The 24,105-nt window shown below is 45.6% G+C and overlaps 1 protein-coding gene across 2 annotated transcripts; it reads right to left on the reverse strand.

Moving 5' to 3' along the window:
• Positions 1–7,177: 7,177 nt before the first annotated feature.
• Positions 7,178–23,978, reverse strand: nppa (natriuretic peptide A). 2 transcript variants are annotated; one of them, XM_034171626.1, is made up of 3 exons: positions 23,823–23,978; positions 13,758–14,043; positions 7,178–7,957 (listed from the first exon to the last, which is right to left on the reverse strand). In XM_034171626.1, the coding sequence occupies exons 1-3, from the start codon at positions 23,940–23,942 to the stop codon at positions 7,950–7,952; spliced, it is 414 nt and encodes a 137-aa protein (XP_034027517.1). In that variant the 5' UTR covers positions 23,943–23,978; the 3' UTR covers positions 7,178–7,949. The 2 variants fall into 2 exon arrangements, with proteins under 2 accessions (XP_034027517.1, XP_034027518.1); XM_034171627.1 differs by having other exon boundaries at positions 7,178–7,954; positions 23,823–23,975.
• Between the last annotated feature and the right edge of the window lie 127 nt (positions 23,979–24,105).

Here is a 24,105-nt window from a genome sequence, read left to right on the forward strand (position 1 = left end):
AGGAGCGCTCTTCTGGTCCGTAACCCTCCCAGTCCACCAGATACTGGAAATCCCGACCCTTCCGACGGACGTCCAGAAGTTTCCGTACTGTCCAGGCTGGCTTGCCTTCAATGATGCGGGCAATAGGTGGCGCTGGTCCGGGGGGGCAGAGGTCCGAGGTGTGGTGTGGTTTGATTTTTGACACATGGAAGACCGGATGGATCCGCAGTGAAGCTGGGAGTCTAAGCTTCACTGCGGTGGGACTGATGATCTTGACGATGGGGAATGGTCCAATGAACCGGTCTGTGAGTTTGGGTGAGTCCGTCTGCAGAGGGATCTTCCTGCCCGAGCTGGTAAGTTGGGGCCGGGGCTTGCCGGCGATCTGCATCTGCCTTCAGGAGAGCAGAGCGGGCTGTCTAATCCCAGGTGTCTGCTTCAACTGACGCCCTCCAGAACCGCTGCCGGACCACTGCCACGGTTCTGTGCACCCCTGGATGGCAGGAGAGCTTGGAACCATGACAGAAGTCCAAAACTGCAGTCCGTGCGTCTGGTGGGACGTACAGCCGGTTTGGTGGTCCACCGCCGGGATCCAGATGTCGGGTCAGGGCCTCCCTGACCACTTCCTCAACGTCCCACGTGATGGTGCGATGATAGTGGACTCCGGCAAGATGGTATCAGGTGGATCCGACAGCTTAGGTCCAACCTCATCTTCGTGCACCCGGGACAGTGCATCAGACCTCTGGTTCTTAGTCCCGGGGCGGTAGGTGATCTTGAAGTTGAACCAAATGAAAAACAGTGACCAACGGGCTTGCCTGGGGTTCAGATGCCTGGCGGTCTGGATGTATTCCAGATTCTGATGGTCAGTGAGAACAGTAAAGGGACCACAGCTCCCTCCAGCAGGTGCCTCCACTTCTCAAGGGCCTCTTTCACTGCCAGGAGTTCCCGATTGCCAACGTCGTAGTTCCGTTCTGCGGGGGTTAACCTGCGGGAGAAGTAGGCACATGGGTGGAGAACCTTGTCGGACTCCCTGCTCTGGGACAGCACAGCTCCTATCCCTGAGTCAGACGCATCCACTTCAACTATGAACTGGCAGTTATGATCGGGCTGCACCAGTTCTGGTGCAGCCGAAAACCGGTGTTTCAACTCCTAAACGCCTGGCTTCGCATTGATCCGACCAGGTGAAGGGGACTTTTGTGGGCAGTCAGGGCAGTAAGGGCACAACAACCTGGCTATAGCCCTTAATAAAACTCCTGTAGAAATTTGCGAAGCCGAGGAACTGTTGCAGCTTCCTACGGCTTGTCGGTTGGGGCCAATCTCTCACCGCTGCTACCTTAGCGGATTGGGTGTGACGGAGTTGGAGGAGATGATGAACCCCAAGAAGGACAAAGAAGTAGGGTGGAACTCGCACTTCTCGCCCTTCACAAACAGCCGGTTCTCCAATAACCACTGCAGGACCTGACGTACATGCTTAACATGGGTCTCAGGGTCCGGGGAGAAGATGAGGGCTATCGTCTAGATATACAAGACGAATCGGTGCAGGAAATCCCGCAAGACATCATTAACCAAGGCTTGGAACATCGCGGGGGCGTTGGTGAGGCCGAACGGCATGACCAGGTACTCAAAGTGACCTAAAGGAGTGTTAAATGCCGTCTTCCATTCGTCTCCCTTCCGGATCCGAACCAGGTGATAAGCGTTACGAAGGTGAACACTGAATCCAATAGAGACAACGGGTATCGGTTGCGAACCGTGATCTCGTTCAGCTCTCTATAATCAATGCATGGACGGAGTCCGCCGTCCTTCTTGCCCACCAAAAAAAGAAACCTGCACCCAACGGGGAGGAAGAATTCCGGATTAGCCCGGCAGCTAAAGGAGTCCCAGATGTAGGTCTCCATTGATTCGCGCTCAGGATGTGAGAGGTTGTACAGCCTACTGGACAGATACTCAGTGCCGGAACCAAAATCAATGGCACAATCATACGGTCGGTGCGGGGGAAGCGTGAATGCCAGATCTTTGCTGAAAACATCAGCAAGATCATGATACTCAGCCGGCACCATCGTAAGATTGGAGGGGACTCGGACCTCCTCTTTAACAGCCTCACCGGGTGGTACCGAGGATCTTAAAGACTCCCGGTGGCAGGTTTCGCTCCACTGAGCCACAACCCCAGATGGCCAATTGATCCGGGGATTATGCTTAACCATCCATGGAAAACCCAAAATAATCCTGGAGGTAGAAGGTGTCACATAAAACACAATCTCCTCCCTGTGATTACCAGAGACAACCAAGGTTAAAGTCTGTGTCTGGTGTGTGATTACTGGGAGGAGAGTGCCATCTAGTGCCCGCACCTTCAATGGTGAAGGAACGGCCACCAGAGGGAGCCCTACCTCCTTAGCCCATCTACTCTGTCCAGTAGATTCCCCTCTGACCCTTGTGTCAATCAGTGCTGGTGCAGAAAGGGTTAATATCCCCGCTGAGGATTGTGACTGGGAGTTGTGTGCATTTGCGTGAGACACCCGTGTGGTTTGTATGACTCACTCTTAACCCAGTCTCTAAGGTTTGAGTCTTGTTGTTTGACCGCCTGGGGCCCCTTATTCTGCGTATGCTCATTCGAGCTGCAGTAAAACCACTCTCCACGTGCCAGTCTCCTTTGTTTCTCCTTTGCCATTTTGGCCCTGCTTGTTTCCATAGCAACATCAGCAGGGGGAGCTGGTGTCCCATGGAGAGCCCTGGCCTTGGAGTGGGGAGAAGGCGGGGCTGCTTCGGACCCGGAAGGGGGAGGGACGACGCGCACCCGGCCACATCCTTCGCATCGCTCCAGATCTGTCAGCCCATCTAAATCCCATGGTTGATCTTTACCCACCAGGTGCGCCTTTTGGGCCGGAGACAGCCCCTTTTACAAAGGTGGTGCAGAGCGCCACCGAATTCCAGCCAGCCCTCCCTGCCGCAATGCAGCAGGCGACTGCATATTCAGCTGCACTACGGTGCCCCTGTCGGATGACAGTAGCACATTTGAAGCGGATTCGCCTCTGTTAGGATGATCAAAACACCTGTTGAAACTCCCTGATAAACCCAGTGTACATCGACAGGAGCCGTGAGTTCTGCTCCCAGAGCGCCGTAGCCCAGGCGCGTGCCTTGCCTCGAAGCAAATTAATCACATAAGCCTCCCGGCTGTGGTCTGACGCATACATCACGGGGCGTTGTGAAAAAAACGAGCGCGCACTGCATCAAGAAGTCCGCGCACGTTTCGACACAACCCCCGTACAGTTCCGGGGGGCTGATGTAAGCTTCGGGCGACGGGGGGGTAGACCTTTGAACTACCACTGGATTTTCAATATTTAGCAACAGGGTCCGCAGGAGGAGTGGCTGCAGCTGCGCCTGACTCGTGCGCCTCCACCTGAGCGGTGAGAGCCTCCATCCTACGGGTGAGGTGAATATCCTGCTTGGTTAATAGATCCAATCCGAGCAATAAGGTTGGTGAGTATGTGCTGCAGCGCACCCAACTCACCTCCTGGTGGAGCCTGTGCACCTTGCCTTTCCATTGGTGGTTCAACTGGTGGAAAACGCCCCTCGGAGTCCATGATGTGGCCGAGTTATCCTGTTGGGAAAGTGAAGTACACGGACCCACGCCAGGGGGCGTGAATGAATGGCCAATAGGATGTCCGAATAAATAAATTTATTCTGCAATGTGCACAAACAACCAAATATGCTTTTAGTCTGTCAATCCCAAAACACAGTGACGCGTGGGCAGGCCCCGAGGGTAGGAGACGCCTATCCAGAGAAGAGCCAGACCCACGATGTTCCACCGCCAACGGAGACCTGCAATACGCCAGAGCCGCCAAAGTCCTGAGTCCCCAGGTGGCCACCGCTTCCAGCTGTCAGATCTGGTACGGCTGGCAGGAACAAACACAGGTTTAAGGTGGGCGTGTGTACACCCAGCAAACAGCAAAAACAGAAATCCTCCTGAAGGAATAAATCCAAATACTCCCAGTGTGCAGAGGAAAACTGGAGAACGTGCAGTGTCAATGGTTATACTCAGTAAGTCAGAAGTGAGGAGTGGAGACGCTCCTCCAACTTCCACAAACTCGGCTACAAGCTGCAAGTATAAGTCACAACTGCAAAGGCTTTAGAAACAATGAATGTGCGAACGGCACAAAAACGGCTGAGAAAGTTTACCTGTAGGGTAAGCTGATAACTCGGCAGAGTGTGATGTCTCTCCCAGACTTTTATAGATGGTGATGATGATGATGATGTGTGACAGCTGTCAGCTCCGTGCACCTGGTGGACTCCTCCGACAACTGCGCCTTCTGGTGCCTGAAACCTGACAATAGGCAGGGCGCCCTCTGGTGGTGAGCCAGCAGTACTTCCTCTTTGGGCGGCCCACACAACACATGAAGCCTTTCAGCTGTAAAATAAACCAAATTTCTGAATGTATCTTCAGATACGGATACAGAAGGACCTGTAGATGAATGTCGGTTTTTCGTGGTGGCTTTTTTTTCTTCAGCTCAGAGCAGAGACATTGTTTCTAGCTGCTCTTCACAGATGTGTGGCCACAGAATGCGCTGACTCTCTGATCTCTGCTGTTTGCACTTTGATACACAAACTTTAATTATTGGTTTAAAATTGCAAAGCTACGACTCTATAATCTTGAAATATGATTGATTTGGTACATTTTCAGCAACATTTCAGTTCATTTTTCAGAAATTCTGTGCTTGGTGGCACAGCCAATTTGACCCCAAGAGCTGGGGAGAAATTTGCAGTACTGGGCAGGGCCACCCAGCGCAGCCCACCATGGCTACAACCCTGGCTACAAGGTACTTTACAATGTACTTACAAAGCAGTGCTAAAAGTGCATGCTGTTCTGTCCCACCTGTCTCAGTCCTTTACTGATGATTTACATGTATTTCATAGCGGATTTAATACCATAAATCACTCTACTGAGTGTGACAGTTTGTAAATTTGGCCCTTGATATGCCCCACTCCCACTGACTGACCATCTACTGACCATATACTCCTGTATACCAATAGCTGCACCTCCAGTCACAGTCTGTAAAGCTCCTGATGTTCACGGACGACACAACCCTCATCGGACCCATCTCTGATGCATCCCATCAGTCTGCCTACATATGGGAGATCGATTACTTGGTGTCCTGGTGCAAACAGAAAAATCTGGAGCTCCCTGGAAGTTCAACCTGCCAAAAACAGTGATGGTGAACTTCTACACTGCCATCATTGAGTCCATCATCTCCTCCTCCATCATCATCTGGTACACTGCTACCACTGCAAAGGACAGGAGCAGACTGCAGCGTATCATCCACACAGCAGAGAAGGTGATCGACTGCAGTCTGCCATCCCTACAGGACCTGCACGCCTCCAGGGCCCTGAGGCCTGCAAGAAAGATAGTGGCCGATCTCTCTCACCCAGGACACAAACTTTTTGTCACCCTCCCCTCTGGCAGATGGCTGAGGTCCATCAGGACTTTAAAACCTCAAGACACAAAAACAGCTTCTTTCCATCCACAGCTGGACTCATAAACAATGCCAGAGACCCCTACTTACCCTTCTCCCCCACTCCCACAAAGTACAGACTGATCATCCCTGCACTGAAAAGTACGTTACGTCTGCATGTCTTTGCACAGCCCCATTCCACTATATCATATTTATTTGACAGTGAACATATGTAGTTTTGTCTATTTGACTCCTTTATGTCCTACATAAGTATTTTTTTCCTTTTATTTTGTTGTTGTTTGTGCACCAATGACACCAGATTAAATTCCTTATATGTGAGAACTTACTTGGCAATCAGTTAGATTCTGATGAGTCCCCCCCAAAAAAGCCCACAGAGTGTTAAAAGTCTGTCTTTACAAATTACAGAGAGTTTGGTTTCAGATACTCGTTGACACTTGCACAGTAACCAAATAATTGAAAACCTCAAACATTGAGCCCATTCTTACAAATTAAATGTTTTCAGGCCCACTGCACTGACATCTCTTTTATATAAATGTATGTATGCAGACATATTATTTTCTGCAGATTTCAGTTTGGAGCACTTCCAGTTTGCATATAGAATTCAGAGGAGCATAAAATTCACACGACATGCAGATGGAAATGTTGAAGCTGAACAACCACAAATATTCCAGTCTTCACTCGGAATCTTTATTTCCATGTAAAGTTAATTAAAAATAATAGTCACAAGGCAGATTTATTTCAGCTTTGTTTCAGATTCACAGTGGGTCAGAAATTTGCATACACCAACAACACAGAAAATTCCAGAAACCGATGGAATTAGTTGTAAAAGCTTCAGAATGACAAACTGACACAATTCAGGGTTAAAGTGGCATCATCACGGCCAAACAATAGAAAACCTGATACTATATTAAAAAAAAAAAAAAAATGCTCTGAGCTAATAAAATATTAAAGAATAATTGCTGTTTTTCCCAGATACATACATACACACATACATACATACACACACACACACACACACACACATATATATATATATATATATATATATATATATATATATATATATATATATATATATATATATATATATATACAGGGCTAGAATCTGTAATTTGAAAAAGTTCCTTATCGGTAATTTTGTCTTTCCAAGTGACACCATATAGCTCTTAAAGATCTTGTATGAAAAGCACTGTTCTTGATGGCGATAAGTTGTCCGGCATGAGGAGTCGTACAGAAGTATGTTCAAAACACAAGCTTCATGTACTCCAGCTTTGCAGTCATAAAAAGTTCAGTAAAAGTTATGACTTATTACTTATTATTACTTATGATGTCAGATTTCTACAGATCATTTCTTAATTGGCTGCATCAATAAACAATCTCACAGCCACACAGTAGTGACAGTGTTGCCAGATGCAGCTGTAACAATAAGCTAATAAGCTGTATAATAAAAAAAAAAAAAATCAAGACCAGGCTTCCAGAGCAGAATTTTGGACCTCCACAAGTCCAATTCCTCCTTATGAGTTTGTCCTTGTAAGTAGTATGGCTGGTCCGTCTCCTCGGTGTTTCACTTCTCATCACTTCACAGTTATCGCCGGGCAGATGGGGGCCACACGCACACCACGTTCACTCACCCACTACATACCTTCTGTCTTGCAAGAATAAACTGCACATATGTGTATTAATGTACATAAATGGTTCTGTCAGAGTGGCATTTACTATTACTATATACTGCAGGCAGGGGAAAAAACAAAACAAAAACTAAGGATGTAGGTGTGGTAGTTGAAGGCATCAGACAGAAATGTTTCATTATTAAGCCAGAATGCCATCACTCTGACCTGAAACAGTGCCGACCAATGAGGAAGCCATTAAACCAAAACACAGACTAAAGAAAGGCTCGGACTTTCTGCTGTAGAGGAACTCCATCCTTTGCTGCTTCTTATTTACTTCCCTGGTACGGGACACAGATTACCTTCCCAGCCAAGACTGGTACCCGTTTACAGCTGGGTGGACTGAGACAATGGAAACTAAATGTCCTCTCCAAGGACACAGAAATGTGCCATAAGCAGGATTGAAACCCAGGTCTACATATCGGCAGAAGTGCTCCTTAACCACTGGGCTCCCTGGTCTGTTCTGTGGTCAGATGTAAACTGTTTTCCAGTTTGTTTGCTTTTTAAAGTTAGTTTTGGGTTAATGGCTTCCTGCATAGTTGGCAACGTTTCCAGTCATGGTGATGGTTCCTCAGGCCAAACATCTGTGAGTTAAAACGGTCTTCAAACGCTAACAGCAGACATAAAAATTAATCACTCGTATGAAGAATTTTGTTTCTGGTTTGTTGCAAACTCACATGCAAATACGTAAGAAAATGAACTCTGGAAGTAAATCTTTGACACACCATGTTGGACAGAAATGGTTACATAGATATCACTTCAAACAAAAGCACAGTCGGACTATGAGGTCCGTGGATTCAGTGCATCAGATGGAGAAGATGAGCTCCAGGATTCCATCAGTCTACCCTGCTGGAACAAAGACAGAAACAGAGAGAAGGAAGAAGATTTGTCAGCACTGGTGATCTGGGTCTGCTGATTTACTGAACAGTTCCTTCTTTTCTCCAATCATCTTTCTCGTGAAAAGAATTTTTATCTTCACCGGCCACGGCTCTTTGTTTTTAAACCTTCCCCATGGATGTAATTTTGGGGCTGCAATTTATCTGAAAACACTGGAATTGGAAGGTATTTAACGTCGTCAGAATTAATCAGTCTAGGACTGTGGTGTCCAAAGTATTCCAGAAAGGACCAAGAGGGGGCAGGTTTTCTTTGCAGCCACTGACTCCAGCGGGTGATTTCACTGATGAATATCACTTTGCAGATGCGATGGGTTCATCAGTGAAATCACCTGCTGGACTTGATGGCTCCAAAGAAAACCTGTCCCCTCTTGGTCCTTTCTGGAATACTTTGGACACCACTGATCTAGGATAAGTAGAAAACTCAGACATAACCAAGCCTATTCAGTGTGTTAATCCAGACTGAGGTGATATGAGCAGGACAAACCAGGCTGAAGATGTGAGAACTTAGAGAGCAAAAATATGAAGCTTTATCTGACCTGGACACACTCTGTTCACGTCTACTGGTGCCTTTCTACCATCTATCTTTCTGCAGTCTACCATCTCTTCAGGACCTGTACGCCTCCAGGTCCTTGAGGCAAGCAAGGAAGATTGTGGCCGTTCCCTCTCACACAGGACACAAACTTTTTGTCACCCTCTTGCTGGATGGAATGTTCCATGACGACTGTCCTTAGACCACTTAATGTTACAGACTGGATTTGCCCTGACTGCTTTTGCGTACAGCTCTGACGCATGCCCAAAAATGTCATCATTTGCATACAGTCTAAACTGATAAAAACAAGGTCTTCGTATCTCTGTTGGGGTCAAACCCATCGGCTCCATGAAGTGTTCCATTCTTTGCTTATCATGTTGACACAAACACAACACATGCATCACAAAGTTTTGATATAATATGGCGAGGAGCCAGGGGTCGTCTGTGCCCACACAGGTGTTGACCACGCTGAGCTTCCTGGCATCAGGGGCATTCCAGCGTGAGCTGCCTGATTGGTCAGGAGTGTGCCAGTCAACCTTGCGCCGAGCTGCAATCCAATCCAAATGTCATCAGGTACATTCCAACATTACAGTGCATTTTGCAGCGAGAGCCGGTGTCGCGGACTGAACGGTCCCCCCCGATGACGCGGTTCACGGATTAACACCTTGTTTCTTCTTCAAACTGCCTCCAGTTATCATTTATCTCAGTGACAGATATCTGAAGCTTTTGTACAATAATCATTTCCACATAAATTCAGCATTATTTCATCATAAAAGGCGGCGGAAATGATCAGCGCACCGCGGTTAAATGAGCTGCTAGCTGCTGCATTGACTGAGCATTGGACATTTCAAAGCGACATGGAATTTTGAGTTTCTGCTTAAAACGGCCTCGTTTCTGCTTAAAACTGACCTTTGAATGATTTAAGAGGTTTTTCCTTTATCATCTGATGATTAATAATCCCATTAATCCATTTGATCGCTTTGGTTAAAGAGACTCTGTCTCAGACGTGCTGCTGTGATCTGAAATGACGCATGATGCGCAGATGCAAAAGATGGACCGATTTTTAGGGGGTTTGGACCGTTTGGTCTGCGACACCGGTTTCCCGAATGTAATCAAAGCTATTACTAACTGAACACACACTGATATGAAGGCGCCACCACATGATGAATTTGTTTCTGTTAATAGGAAAAATTTTCATTCCATCAATGTTCAAATCAAATCATATGTGGAGGCTGCACAGTCTGCAATGGGGGGGGGGGGGGGGGTCTTGTGTTTAAATAGTTTATTCATGCAATTGTTCTGAACAAAAAAACACATTTGCTTGATGGGGAACTGCAGAGCTTCTTAATAGGCTTCCTGTGCGCCATATTTGTCAATAAACGCGTGTGTAAATTGTGAATGGTCAGTGGAGGCGCACCTCACCTTTTTAGTGTCAGTGTGTGTGCGCTGTTCTGTTCGTAGTTTTCACATTTTTCCAGTTTCATAATTAATCGGTTTAACAGAATACTGAATAAACTGTCCCTGCGTGTCTCCACGTCTTTTGCAGTCATCTGTAGTATCATTTCTTTTCTGTGTTCATGTTGTCTGATGTTCAGAACCTCCATGACCAGTAAAAAATCAAGGACCGAGACATCACCCGGTATGACGTAGCCGGGGCCCCACCCTGGAGCCAGGCCTGGGGTTGGGGCTCGCACGCATTCACCACCTGCAGAGGGGGCCATGGGGGTCGGGTGCAGAGAGGATTGGGTGGCGGTCGAGGGCGGGTGGCCCGGCGGCCCAGTCCGTGCTCACAGCCCCTGGCTGTTGGGACGTGGAATGTCACCTCACTGGGGGGGAAGGAGCCTGAGCTTGTGCGGGAGGTTGAGAGATACCGACTAGAGATAGTCGGGCTCACCTCCACTCACAGCTTGGGCTCTGGTACCCAACTCCTGGAGAGGGGCTGGATGCTTCATTTTTCTTGCGTTGCCCACGGGGAGAGGTGGAGAGCTGGGGTCGCATTGCTTATTGCTCCCCAGCTCAGTCGCCATGTGTTGGAGTTTACTCCAGTGAACGAGAGGGTCGCGTCCCTACGCCTTCGGGTCGGGGACAGGTCTCTCACTGTTGTCTCGGCCTACCGGCCAAGCGGCAGTGCAGAGTACCCAACCTTCTTGGAGTCCCTGGGAGGGGTACTAGATAGCGCTCTGACTGGGGACTCCATTGTTCTCCTGGGGGATTTCAATGCCCACGTGGGTGGTGACAGTGAGACCTGGAGGGGGGTGATCGGGAAGCACGGCCTCCCCGATCTGAACCCGAGTGGTGTTCAGTTGTTGGACGTCTGTGCTAGTCACAGTTTGTCCATCACAAACACCATGTTCGAGCACAAGGGTGTCCATAAGTGCACTTGGCACCAGGACACCCTGAGCCGGAGGTTGATGATCGACTTTGTAGTTGTATCATCTGACCTTCGGCCACGTGTCTCGGACATTCGAGTGAAGAGAGGGGCAGAGCTGTCGACCGATCACCACCTGGTGGTGAGTTGGATCCGCTGGGAGTGGAGGAAGCCGGTCAGACCTGGCAGGCCCAAACGTATTGTGAGGGTCTGCTGGGAACGACTGGCGGAACCCTCTGTCAGCGAGGTCTTCAACTCCCACCTCCGGGAGAGCTTCTCCCAGATCTCGGGGGAGGTTGGAGACATGGAGTCTGAGTGGACCATGTTCTCCACCTCCATTGTTGATGTGGCCGCTCGTAGCTGTGGTCACAAGGTCTCTGGTGCCTGTTGCGGCAGCAATCCCCAAACCCGGTGGTGGACGCCGGAAGTAAGGGATGCCGTCAAGCTGAAGGAGGAGTCCTACTTATCTTTGTTGGTAGGTGGGTCCCCGGAGGCAGCTGACAGGTACTGGCAGGCCAAGTGTGCCGCAGCCCGTGCGGTCGCAGAGGCAAAAACTCGGGTCTGGGAGGAGTTCGGGGAGTCCATGGAGGAGGACTATCGGTCAGCCTCGAAGAGATTCTGGCAAACCGTCCTGCGCTTCAGGAGGCGGAAGCAGCAGGAGCTGTTGACCCTGACTGGGGATGTTGTCGGGCAGTGGAAGGAATACCTCGAGGATCTCCTCAATCCCATCGTCACGTCTTCTGAAGAGGAAGCAGAGACTGGGGACTCAGAGGCAGACTCATCCATTATGCAGGCCGAAGTCACCAAGGTGGTTAGAAAGCTCCTTGGTGGCAAGGCTCCTGGGGTGGATGAAATCCGTCCTGAGTACCTTAAGTGTCTGGATGTTGTGGGACTGTCTTGGCTGACACGCCTCTGCAACATCGCATGGCGATCGGGGACAGTGCCTCTGGATTGGCAAACCGGGGTGGTGGTCCCTCTGTTTAAGAAGGGGGACCGGAGGGTGTGTTCCAACTATAGGGGGATCACACTCCTCAGCCTCACCGGTAAGGTCTATTCCAGAGTACTGGAGAGGAGAATTCGACCAATGGTTGAACCTCGGATTCAGGAAGAGCAGTGTGGTTTTCGTCCTGGTCGCGGCACACTGGACCAGCTCTACACGCTCCATCGGGTGCTCGAGGGTTCATGGGAGTTCGCCCAACCAGTCCACATGTGTTTCTAGGTGCAGCCAGGGTGTAGAGGGGGTCTGGTTTGGGAACCACAAAATCTTGTCTCTGCTGTTTGCGGACGATGTGGTTCTGTTGGCTTCGTCAAATCAGGACCTTCAGCGTGCACTGGGGCGGTTTGCAGCTGAGTGTGAAGCGTCCGGGATGAGAATCAGCACCTCCAGATCAGAGGCCATGGTTCTCGACCGGAAAAAGGTGCTTTGCCCTCTTCAAGTCAGTGGAGTGTCCTTGCCTCAAGTGGAGGAGTTTAAGTATCTCGGGGTCTTGTTCACGAGTGAGGGACGGATGGAGCGTGAGATCGATAGACGGATCGCTGCAGCGACTGCAGTGATGCGGTCGCTGTATCGGACCGTTGTGGTGAAGAGAGAGCTGAGTAGGAGGGCAAAGCTCTCGATTTACCGATCGATCTACGTTCTGATCCTCACCTATGGTCATGAGATTTGGCTCACGACTGAAAGAACGAGATCGCAAGTACAAGCGGCCGAGATGAGTTTCCTCCACAGGGTGGCTGGGCGCTCCCTTAGAGATAGGGTGAGGAGCTCGGTCACTCGGGAGGAGCTCGGAGTCGAGCCGTTGCTCCTCCACATCGAAAGGAGTCAGTTGAGGTGGCTCGGGCATCTTTTCCGGATGCCCCCTGGACGCCTCGCTGGAGAGGTGTTCCGGGCACGTCCCATTGGGAGGAGGCCCCGGGGAAGACCCAGGACACGCTGGAGGGACTACATCTCTCGGCTGGCTTGGGAATGCCTTGGGGTTCCCCCGGAGGAGCTGGGGGAGGTGTGTGTGGATCGGGAGGTCTGGGCGGCTTTGATTGAGCTGCTGCCCCCGCGACCCGACTCCGGATAAAGCGGAAGAAAATGGATGGATGGATGTTGTCTGATGCGACGTCGTGGGGAAACCCTGCTCAAAGGGCCTATTTCAGGGGTGGCCAAGTTCGGTCCTTGAGAGCCACCTTCCTGACACTCTTAGTTGTCTCCCTGCTCCAACACACCTTAATCCAATGAAAGGCTCATTAAAAGTCTGCTAACGAGTCTTTCATTGGACTCAGGTGTGTTGGAGCAGGGAGACAACTAAGAGTGTCAGGAAGGTGGCTCTCAAGGACCGAACTTGGCCACCCCTGGTCTATTTACATGAAATTGCACATTTAAATAGGGCGTGGTCAGGGAGGAGTTTGATTCCACACTCAGCTCCATATTCAGTGGGATGTACAAACACAACATGTGTGGATTCATGCCTACGCACACTTTCATGCATCTCAATATACTTGTGTTTACGCCAGATTCAGCGTTTTGGCGGACGCCAAGTTTTAGTAGAAAGTCCACGCAAGTCTTTGTACATGAGGCCGCTGGTGTCCATCACAGCATTACCACATTATCATCACTATTAATATAAAGCATTTACTTTTACAACTGCTTCACAGTCTAATTGAGTCGACTCCAGTTCTCAGTGTTATCACAACAAAATTAACGCAGTTATCATTTGAAAAACAAAAAAACAAAAAACAAAATACAGTCTTGTAAATTTTGCAGTTAATTCATGGTTTATGTGTTTGCTGTCCATATGGAACTACACCACAACTTCTTACAATTTTACTCCAGTATGCTTCATCATCTTCTGGTCTCAGCTGCAGTCTTACCTCTTCCGCTGTTGCATCCAAGACCACTTGTATTTCCTATTCGGTCCATTCGGGCTCCAAAGCAGCCAGAAGCTCGCTTTTTTGCAGCCATCAGCAGATCCTGCAGCAGGATCTTCTGACTCGCAGTTCTGCTGTGGCCCTGTGTTTGAGATCGCTCTGGATCCAAAGGCTCCTGCTTGGCATCATGGTTCATGCTCCATTCCTGGTTGTGGTCAGACTCTTCGTAGTCAAAGTTGTCCTCCTGGGCTGCGTCAGCCAGAGTGTCCTCAAACTGTTCCACTAAAGACTAGAAGAGATGAAGATGGTTTCAATGAAACAGGTTTCAGACAAATGTTCTTAAGGTGATATTCTCACTATATTACATCACAAACACCTAAAGGGAAGTCATAACTTGGACCTTTGTTTGGCAGAGGTGGCAATAGTTGCGCTTTGTTGCACAGACAGGGGAACATGTTCAAAGTCTGGATCTGCACTCAGCTGGGGCCTCATGTACAGTGCTTATACACAAAAAGCTGGCGTACGTTCGTCTCCCATTTGATATTTTAAATGATTAGTCTTGCCAGTACTGATCCGATACCTATTTTGAAAGCATTAAAAACACAACCATTATTACTTCACAGTTTTTATTTTGCTTGAACATGACCAACAATATTGCTTGGCTTTTGTAACAAACAGTTTCTGAGTTATTTTGCTTGTATCAACTACATCAGGGCACAAGTTCAAGACTTGGAAGAAATTATTTTAAATTTTGAGAACATTTATTGTGTGGATCTCAAAACTAGAGCTACAATTTGCCAGAAGGTACATCTAAGATGCAAGCCTAGATTTGATATTTTGGTACACTTATTGTTCGGTCAGTGACTGAAGTTTCTTCTCTTGAACAGTATATGGCACACTCACTCTGAAAACATGAACTGTTTTCAGGACACAAGCATTTCCTCATTTCCAAAATGAGACAAGAACCCGCCCCAAAAAGTCCTTAATTTACTCATATTTGAAGACAATCTGGGTGTCGTTCCCTGGCTGATGTGTTATTTTAGAGGTATAAAACCCTATAGCTCATCAAAAAGCGCCACATTAAATGTTACTGGCAAGGCCTATTTTACCAATTTGGAGTGGTTTTAGATTTATTGAAAGTAAGAATAATTGACAAAAATGACTTGTGTTGTAATATTTAATATCAAACTTTTCTGCATGTTTCTGTCAAAGTTAATAAAATAAAGTATCTTGAAAAGGTTAGAAATAATGCTAAAAAGGTTAAAAACACATCAATATTTCATCATGGATATAGCATTTGCTCTCAGCTTCAGAAATGACACAGTACCTTTTAATCCAGTGAGGAAGAGGACTGTATCTCACAATTTAACACTGACACCGACTGTGAATGTAAATTTGCACACAGTAGCTTAGTTTTTATGTTGTATTGACAGTTTTGGTTTTCCAACATTTTTAAGTGGGATTGCATAACTTTTCTTTAACAGAATAAATTAAATCTAAATATAAAAAACAATGTTTGAACAACAGCTGCCTGAACCTGATTTGCCAAACCAGGTCTTTCAAAAATGAAATCTGAATTAAACAAACAAACAAACAAAAAAAACTTTCTACAAATGATTGTGGGATCATTTGGAAACAGTAAACAGTTTGTACAGTTGCTCTTTTTTTAAACTGGGGTGAAAGAGAAGAAGAAAAAAAAAACCACCACATCCCAACTCCAGGTGTTTGATCATAAGAGCATAACTTAAGTCAGTAACAAACTTCCCAGAAAGGAACCAATTAGCAAGGGAGTGGCCAGTCCCCTCACCAACATAGACACAAAAGATACACCTTTCTACTCATAGGCAATGGTCTGTACAAGACTCTCTGCAAAACAAGCAATCAGTAACACATGAATCTCAGAAACATCAGCAATCTACCCAGAAAACATGTTTCTCACAAAAGAAACCAAAGAATCAACTGTCGATGCAGAGTCATTGACAACCTGCTCATTCATCTCACAGATGAGTCGAACTGGGGGCTTTACAGTGCAAAGGGAAGCTGGCTGCACACAAACATTGCCCTGTTCAAACGCACTGAGCTGTATAACAGTGTCACATTCAGGGAAGGAAACTCATGGAGCATCATCTACTGAGGGATAGAAGACTTTATCTGGGGTGCTGAATGGACGGGGTGGGGGGGGTGTCCACTCCCGTCCCAGCCTGAGAACATGTTCCGTGTTTGGAAGGACACGAACTTACAAGTATAACATTCCTTCATGAGGCACGTGTCTCTGCCTTCTGTCCTCGTGGAAATATATAAAACATCTTTCTCGTTTGCGCTGGGCTGCAGCGGCCAGACACAGCACACCTCATCCATGTCTTTCTTGATTTCAGGCATTTTTCCACACTGATTACAGGCCAGTGCAGGAGGTGGGGGAGGTGATGGTCTCGTGGTTAAGGTGTTGCGCTTGAGACCAGAAGATCCTGGGTTCAAATCCCCGCCTGACTGGAAAATCACTAAGAGCCCTTGGGCAAGGTCTTTAATCCCCTATCGCTCCCGGTGTGTAGTGAGCGCCTTGTATGGCAGCACCCTGACATCAGGGTGAATGTGAGGCATAATTGTAAAGCGCTTTGAGCATCTGATGCAGATGGAAAAGCGCTATATAAATGCAGTCCATTTACCATTTACCATTTTAGTGCAGTGGTAAAATTTCCATCTGGTAATCAGAGTTTACAGGTTTGAATCCCATGAGTGACATTTTATTTAAACCAGGGTTATTTAACTGCGGGGTTCTGTATTGCCTCCCCTTTTATGTATTATTTATATCAACCCAGTGATATTCACTAATTATACAACTGGTTTTTATTTTATTGTTCTCCACATCAGTGGCATGACGTGATGCAGCTGCTTGCACTGTGTTCCTGCTCGACAGACACCGTTGCATGTGTGAACCGTTGCACTGGGATCATGCACGCCTGCCCATCGGCATGCTGTTTTTGTGGTTCGCTTATACAAGCTGCTTCGCCGTCAGCTGCCCTACGTTGTAGTTATTTATACTATGTGTGAAGGGGCCCTTAACAAAGTGTCCTTTGAGAACGAGGAAATGGAGAGTGATAGTGACTTACAGTTGTATGTAAAAATTTGGGCACCCCTGATGATTTCCATGATTTTCCTTTATAAATCATTGGTTGTTTGGATCAGCAATTTCAGTTACATATATCATACAGCAGACAAACACAGTGATATTTGAGAAGTGAAATTAAGTTTATAGGATTTACAGAAAGTGTGCAATAATTCTTTAAACAAAATTAGGCAGATGCATATAAATTTTGGCACCTCAAAAGAAAAAAAAAATACATCAATATTTAGTAGATCCTCCTTTTACAGAAATAACATCCTCTAAACGCTTCCTATAGCTTCCAATGAGAGTCTGGATTCTGGTTGAAGGTATTTTGGACCATTATTCTTTACAAAACATCTCAAGTTTGTTGGTTTCCGAGCATGGACAGCCCACTTAAAATCACACCATAGATTTTCAATAATATTCAGGTCTGGGGGCTGAGATGGCCATTCCAGAATGTTGTACTTGTTCCTCTCCTTGAATGCCCTAGTAAATTTTGAGGAGTGTTTTGGTTTGTTGTCTTGTTGAAAAATCCAGCCCCAGTGCAACTTCAACTTTGTCACTGATTCATGAACATTGTTCTCAAGAATCTGCTGATATTGACTGGAATCCATGTGATACTCAGCTTTAACAAGATTCCCAGTACCTGCACTGGCCACACAGCCACAAAACATGATGGAACCACCTCCAAATTTTACTGTAGGTAGCAAGTGTTTTTCTTGGAATGCTGTGTTCTTATTCAGCCATGCATACTGTCCCTTGTTATGTCCAAATAATTACATTTTAGTTTCATCAGTCCACAGCACCTTATTCCAAAATGGGGCTGGCTTGTCCAAATGTGCTTTAGCATACCTCAAGCAACTCTGTTTGTGGCGTGTATGCAGAAAAGGCTTCCTCTGCATTACGGCATCTCCTTGTGCAAAGTGCGCTGTATAGCTGAACGATGCACAGAGACACTATCTGCAGCAAGATCATGTTGTAGGTCTTTGGAGCAGGTCTGTGGGTTGACTATGACTGTTGTCACCATCCTTCACTTCAGCTTATCTGAGATTTTTCTTGGCCTGCCACTTCGGGCCTTAACTAGTGCTGTGCCTGTGATCTTCCATTTCCTCATTATGTTCCTCACAGTGGAAACTGACAGCTGAAATCTTGGAGATAGCTTTTTGTATACTTCCCCCAACCATGATGTTGAACAATCTTTGTTTTTAGGTCATTAGAGAGTTGTTTAGAGGCTCCCATGTTGCCACTCATTAGAAGAGATGCAAGGAGGGGAAACATTTGCAACTGGTCACCTTAAATACCCTTTTTCATGATTGGATTCACCTGTGTAAGGAGGTCAAGGGTCAAGCTTACAAACCAATTTTGTGTTCCAATAATTAGTGCTAAATGTATTCAAATCAATAAAATGACAAGGGTGCCCAAATTTATGCACTTGCATAATTTAGTTAAAATAATTATTGTACACTTTCTGTAAATACTAGAAACTTCATTTCACTTCTCAAGTATCAGTGTGTTTGTCTACTATATGATATATTTAACTGAAATTTCTGATCCAGACTGTCAGGCTGAGTGAAGGCGAGGCACAGACAGAGGCTGGACACAAATGCAGGCTCACAAACAGGAGGTATGAGTAAAAGGATGGTCTTTAATACAAGCAAGGGTTCAGTAAACAGGAAGGCAGTCCACAGAGCAAAAGTACCAGGCAGGGGTGACAGAAGATGTAGTCAAAAAACAAGCAGGGTCAGTACACAAGCAAACTGGATTTTTAGAACTGAGGCTAAAGGCAGGATCCCGAAAACAGAGCAGAGTCAAAGCACGGCATGGCATAAACAGGACAGAGACAAGGTGCTGGTTGATAATCATCAACAAACGAGCAATGAGGGAGTGATCAGATACAGTTTAAATAAGGAAGGCGATGACAGTAAAACAAGACGCACGTGAGGACAAAAGATCTGGAAAGGGGGGCGTGGCTGACAGATGAGAAACAGGTGCAAGAGAGTGAGGGAAGAAAACGCAATGCAGACAGAACCAAGAGAACTAAGTGACATGCTTAAGGCAGACAATAATTAATGTGAGCAAAACAAAAGGGGAAAGCAACTAGGAAATCAATCAATCAATCAATCAACTTTTTTCTTATATAGCGCCAAATCACAACAAACAGTTGCCCCAAGGCGCTCCATATTGTAAGGCAAGGCCATACAATAATTATGAAAAACCCCAACGGTCAAAACGACCCCCTATGAGCAAGCACTTGGCCACAGTGGGAAGGAAAAACTCCCTTTTAACAGGAAGAAACCTCCAGCAGAACCAGGCTCAGGGAGGGGCAGTCTTCTGCTGAGACTGGTTGGGGCTGAGGGAAAGAACCAGGAAAAAGACATGCCGAGAAGGGGGGCAGAGATCGATCACTAATGATTAAATGCAGAGTGATGCATATGGAGCAAAAAGAGAAAGAAACAGTGCATCATGGGAACCCCCCCACAGTCTACGTCTAAAGCAACATAACCAAGGGATGGTCCAGGGTCACCCGATCCAGCCCTAACTATAAGCCTTAGCGAAAAGGAAAGTTTTAAGCCTAATCTTAAAAGTAGAGAGGGTATCTGTCTCCCTGATCTGAATTGGGAGCTGGTTCCACAGGAGAGGAGCCTGAAAGCTGAAGGCTCTGCCTCCCATTCTACTCTTACAAACCCTAGGAACTACAAGTAAGCCCGCAGTCTGAGAGCGAAGCGCTCTAATGGGGTAATATGGTACTACGAGGTCCCTAAGATAAGATGGGACCTGATTATTCAAAACCTTATAAGTAAGAAGAAGAATTTTAAATTCTATTCTAGAATTAACAGGAAGCCAATGAAGAGAGGCCAACACGGGTGAGATATGCTCTCTCCTGCTAGTCCCCGTCAGTACTCTAGCTGCAGCATTCTGAACCAACTGAAGGCTTTTTAAGGAACTTTTAGGACAACCTGATAATAATGAATTACAATAATCCAGCCTAGAGGAAATAAATGCATGAATTAGTTTTTCAGCATCACTCTGAGACAAGACCTTTCTGATTTTAGAGATATTGCGTAAATGCAAAAAGGCAGTCCTACATATTTGTTTAATATGCGCTTTGAATGACATATCCTGATCAAAAATGACTCCAAGATTTCTCACAGTATTACTAGAGATCAGGGAAATGCCATCCAGAGTAACGATCTGGTTAGACACCATGCTTCTAAGATTTGTGGGGCCAAGTACAATAACTTCAGTTTTATCTGAGTTTAAAAGCAGGAAATTAGAGGTCATCCATGTCTTTATGTCTGTAAGACAATCCTGCAGTTTAGCTAATTGGTGTGTATCCTCTGGCTTCATGGATAGATAAAGCTGGGTATCATCTGCGTAACAATGAAAATTTAAGCAATACCGTCTAATAATACTGCCTAAGGGAAGCATGTATAAAGTGAATAAAATTGGTCCTAGCACAGAACCTTGTGGAACTCCATAATTAACTTTAGTCTGTGAAGAAGATTCCCCATTTACATGAACAAACTGTAATCTATTAGACAAATATGATTCAAACCACCGCAGCGCAGTGCCTTTAATACCTATGGCATGCTCTAATCTCTGTAATAAAATTTTATGGTCAACAGTATCAAAAGCAGCACTGAGGTCCAACAGAACAAGCACAGAGATAAGTCCACTGTCCGAAGCCATAAGAAGATCATTTGTAACCTTCACTAATGCTGTTTCTGTACTATGATGAATTCTAAAACCTGACTGAAACTCTTCAAATAGACCATTCCTCTGCAGGTGATCAGTTAGCTGTTTTACAACTACCCTCTCAAGAATTTTTGAGAGAAAAGGAAGGTTGGAGATTGGCCTATAATTAGCTAAGATAGCTGGGTCAAGTGATGGCTTTTTAAGTAATGGTTTAATTACTGCCACCTTAAAGGCCTGTGGTACATAGCCAACTAACAAAGATAGATTGATCATATTTAAGATCGAAGCATTAAATAATGGTAGGACTTCCTTGAGCAGCCTGGCAGGAATGGGGTCTAATAAACATGTTGATGGTTTGGATGAAGTAACTAATGAAAATAACTCAGACAGAACAAACTATATAATGTGACTAATCCAAAAAGTGGGAAACTAGGAGATCAATAATAATAAACTAAGCAGCAACAGAACTCACACAGAATAATGTATAAAATAAATAAATAGACCGATAATAAGAAGACAATACAAAATAACTAAAACAGAGAATGCAATAAATCACAAACAGAACCTTATCAGATATGAAACACTAAAGATAATAAGCAAGAACTGAGACTAAAGCATAATGTAAAGAATGTGAAAAGCTAAACAAATACATACATGACTAATAAAATAAAAGATAACTAAGAATGAAACTAGTGACCCAAGCATACAGAAAGAAAAGCAATAAATGACTAAACCTAAAATGCAATACATGAGAGAACCAAGAATACAATAAAAAAACAACACCAGGGACACAGAATAATGCATGAAAATGAATAATCAGAACCAAACAAGAATGAAAATAATCAAACGGCAAAAAATAAAACAATAAAGTCAAGGCCAGGCTAAACTGAAGGAAAAGAAAAGGGGACGAATAAGACCGGAACCCAAACAGGACAGAACCATGACACAGACAACCAATGATTTCCAAAGGAAAATCATGAAAATTACCAGGGGTGCCCAAAGTTTTACATATAACTGTATAAGTTAGCTCAACCTAGTACCTCACATGTGTAGGGGATAGGTAAAATATGTGTAACAACTAGAAAAGGTTATGGTTCATAAATGATAGATTTGTATAAGTAAATTAGTAGTTTTAAAGTTGTTTTAAAGTTATTATTAAAGTGACTAAAGAGTTTATTAAAATGGAAAAACAGGAAAGATTTCAGTGGTAATGCAGGCAAAGGTGCCGCATACTGCTGATAATGACCCGATATTGGTTAATCGGGTAGGTTATGACTATGAACAGTACCTTACACTTAGCAAAGATGCAGATACTCACTATGGTGGATGGAGCAGTTGACGGTCATCGTGCACAAAGGAGATGTATTGCATGGAACAGGAGATACATGCTCTACTATGGACTCTACTGTTACTAGTTTTGCATCTTTATGGACTCTGACTCCTACGTAGCGCTAACCTACTTATATGTAATGCTTGGGGACCAAGTGTGGACTGTTGAAAATTAAGTGTTCTTGAGAAGTTGTTTTATAATGTGGGTCGACATTACATTTTTGAAGGGAAAGAGTAGCAGAGGGTAAATAATTTGGGGGACCCTCCCATAAAACATTTTTGTTATATTTAATGAGCTGCTAATGTTAATTTGCTTTGAATGTACACACTATCAGTTAATTGGCAAGTTATTTAGTAGAAGTAGTAGCACTTTGGTGCCACAAGGGGGTGCTAGGTCGTAATTGGAAAAGGAGTGGAAGGTTCATGAGTAAGTATAAAAGGATTCAATGAGAAAGAGTGCGGAAGTACGCAGATGTCAGATTGCCTCTTCTTTAAGACAAGCGTAACATAAAGCACTTTAACACAACCACCACCGATACAAAGTTCTGTACATTATAACATATATTAAAACATACATTTAAATAAATTAATAAGAAATAAAATCAAATAAAGTCACACTGGGGCTGAAAGCCAAGTAGAAAATAGGTTTTAAAACAAACTTTACAAGTGGGGAGTGAAGGGGCCTCTCTAACAGACAAGGGCAAGCTGTTGCACAGTTTAGGAGCAACAACAGAGAAGGCCTTCTCCCCTCTGAGCTTCCTTCTGGATCTTGGTACTTCCAGGAGCAGCTGGTCAGTTGACCTGAGAGACTGACAAGGTATGTAGGGATGAAGAAGCTCAGAGAGGAAGGCGGGGCAACACTGTGAAGAGATTTAAAAACAAACATAAGAATTTTAAAATGGATCCTAAAATATACAGGCAGCCAACGAAGTGAGGCCAGTACAGAAGTTATGTGTTCTCACATCTGAGTTCCTGTCAGAAGTCATGCAGCAGCATTTTGAACCAGCTGCAGACTCGACAGTAGCGACTGACAAAATTAAAGCAGGATCACTGTTCCAAAGTGCTGCCTAGACAGTTGCCAACCGCCTTAGATAATAAAAATTGGATGTAACCACAGCTATGAGGTACTCTTTTTAGGACCACACAGGCTTATGTACTCTCTGGCATTTTTGTTCATTTTGGTAGATAGGTTGCTTTTTGGTGTTTTTGCACTTTACTTTTATCTTAGGTGACATGACTTTAGGTCATGTCAACATGGGGAGTTGTTGGACTGTATGTTTCATGACCTCCTTGGTCTAATTGATAACTTCATATCTCCTCTAGGATGCCATGATGCATACTGTTCTTGGCTTACCATGCTACACAGACAAAACACAGTTTTGATTTGACACATACCACTTCAGATATACAACGCAAGCAGTCAATGATATAAATGTTAAATGCTCTACTGATCCACGCGCAGGGCAGCGGTTCGCCTGTCTGGGCGCGAGGTCAAGAGCTGGCGGAAGACGTAGGTAGAGCGCTGGGTGAGGGCAGATTACAAGCTGTAGTAGCAACTTGGTTCAGTGAAAACATATTTCAATATGAGCTGAATTTGAAGTCCATTTCTTGTCAGTCTTTGAGTCTTCTGAGTTCGCTCCCCTCATTAAACTACCGGGAGGCGGGAAAATCTCCAACATTAGCTAAAGCAAGAGAACTGGTGAGTCGGAGAAATATCTGAGAATGTACAGGAATGTAGGATGAGGTGGTTTGAACATGTGACAGGTGAATAAAAAAGAATGGAAGTAAAGGGGAAGAGAAAGACGGGAGGGAGAAGTGGAGATGGATGAACAGAGCAAAGGAAAAAAGGAGTTGAGTGGGGAGGAGGATCTGGACCAGGTGCAGCAAACAGGAAGCGGGATAAATGAGCTTTCACAAAGCGGTGCATTTGTGTTTCCTACCCAAAGCTGAGCCAGGTCACTGGTTGACGAGGGCCGTCCCAGTACGTGAGCGCTAACCAGCGTGTGCTGCCACACCAAGGCCAGCAGGACACCCAGGACCACCATCCTCACGTTATCCATCAGCTGTGACTGATGCTGCAGCCACGTGCGCTAACATTTATAGTGGCGAACGCGCACATGCTCACAGTCACAGGCTCATCATTCGTGACATGGATTCAAGAGCATTCTGACGCCTCCGAACGATAAGACTGCTGCTCCCATCTCCTTTTAACAGCTTGTTGGT

Source organism: Thalassophryne amazonica, chromosome 6 (genome assembly GCF_902500255.1).
Source record: "Thalassophryne amazonica chromosome 6, fThaAma1.1, whole genome shotgun sequence".
Taxonomy (NCBI): domain Eukaryota; kingdom Metazoa; phylum Chordata; class Actinopteri; order Batrachoidiformes; family Batrachoididae; genus Thalassophryne; species Thalassophryne amazonica.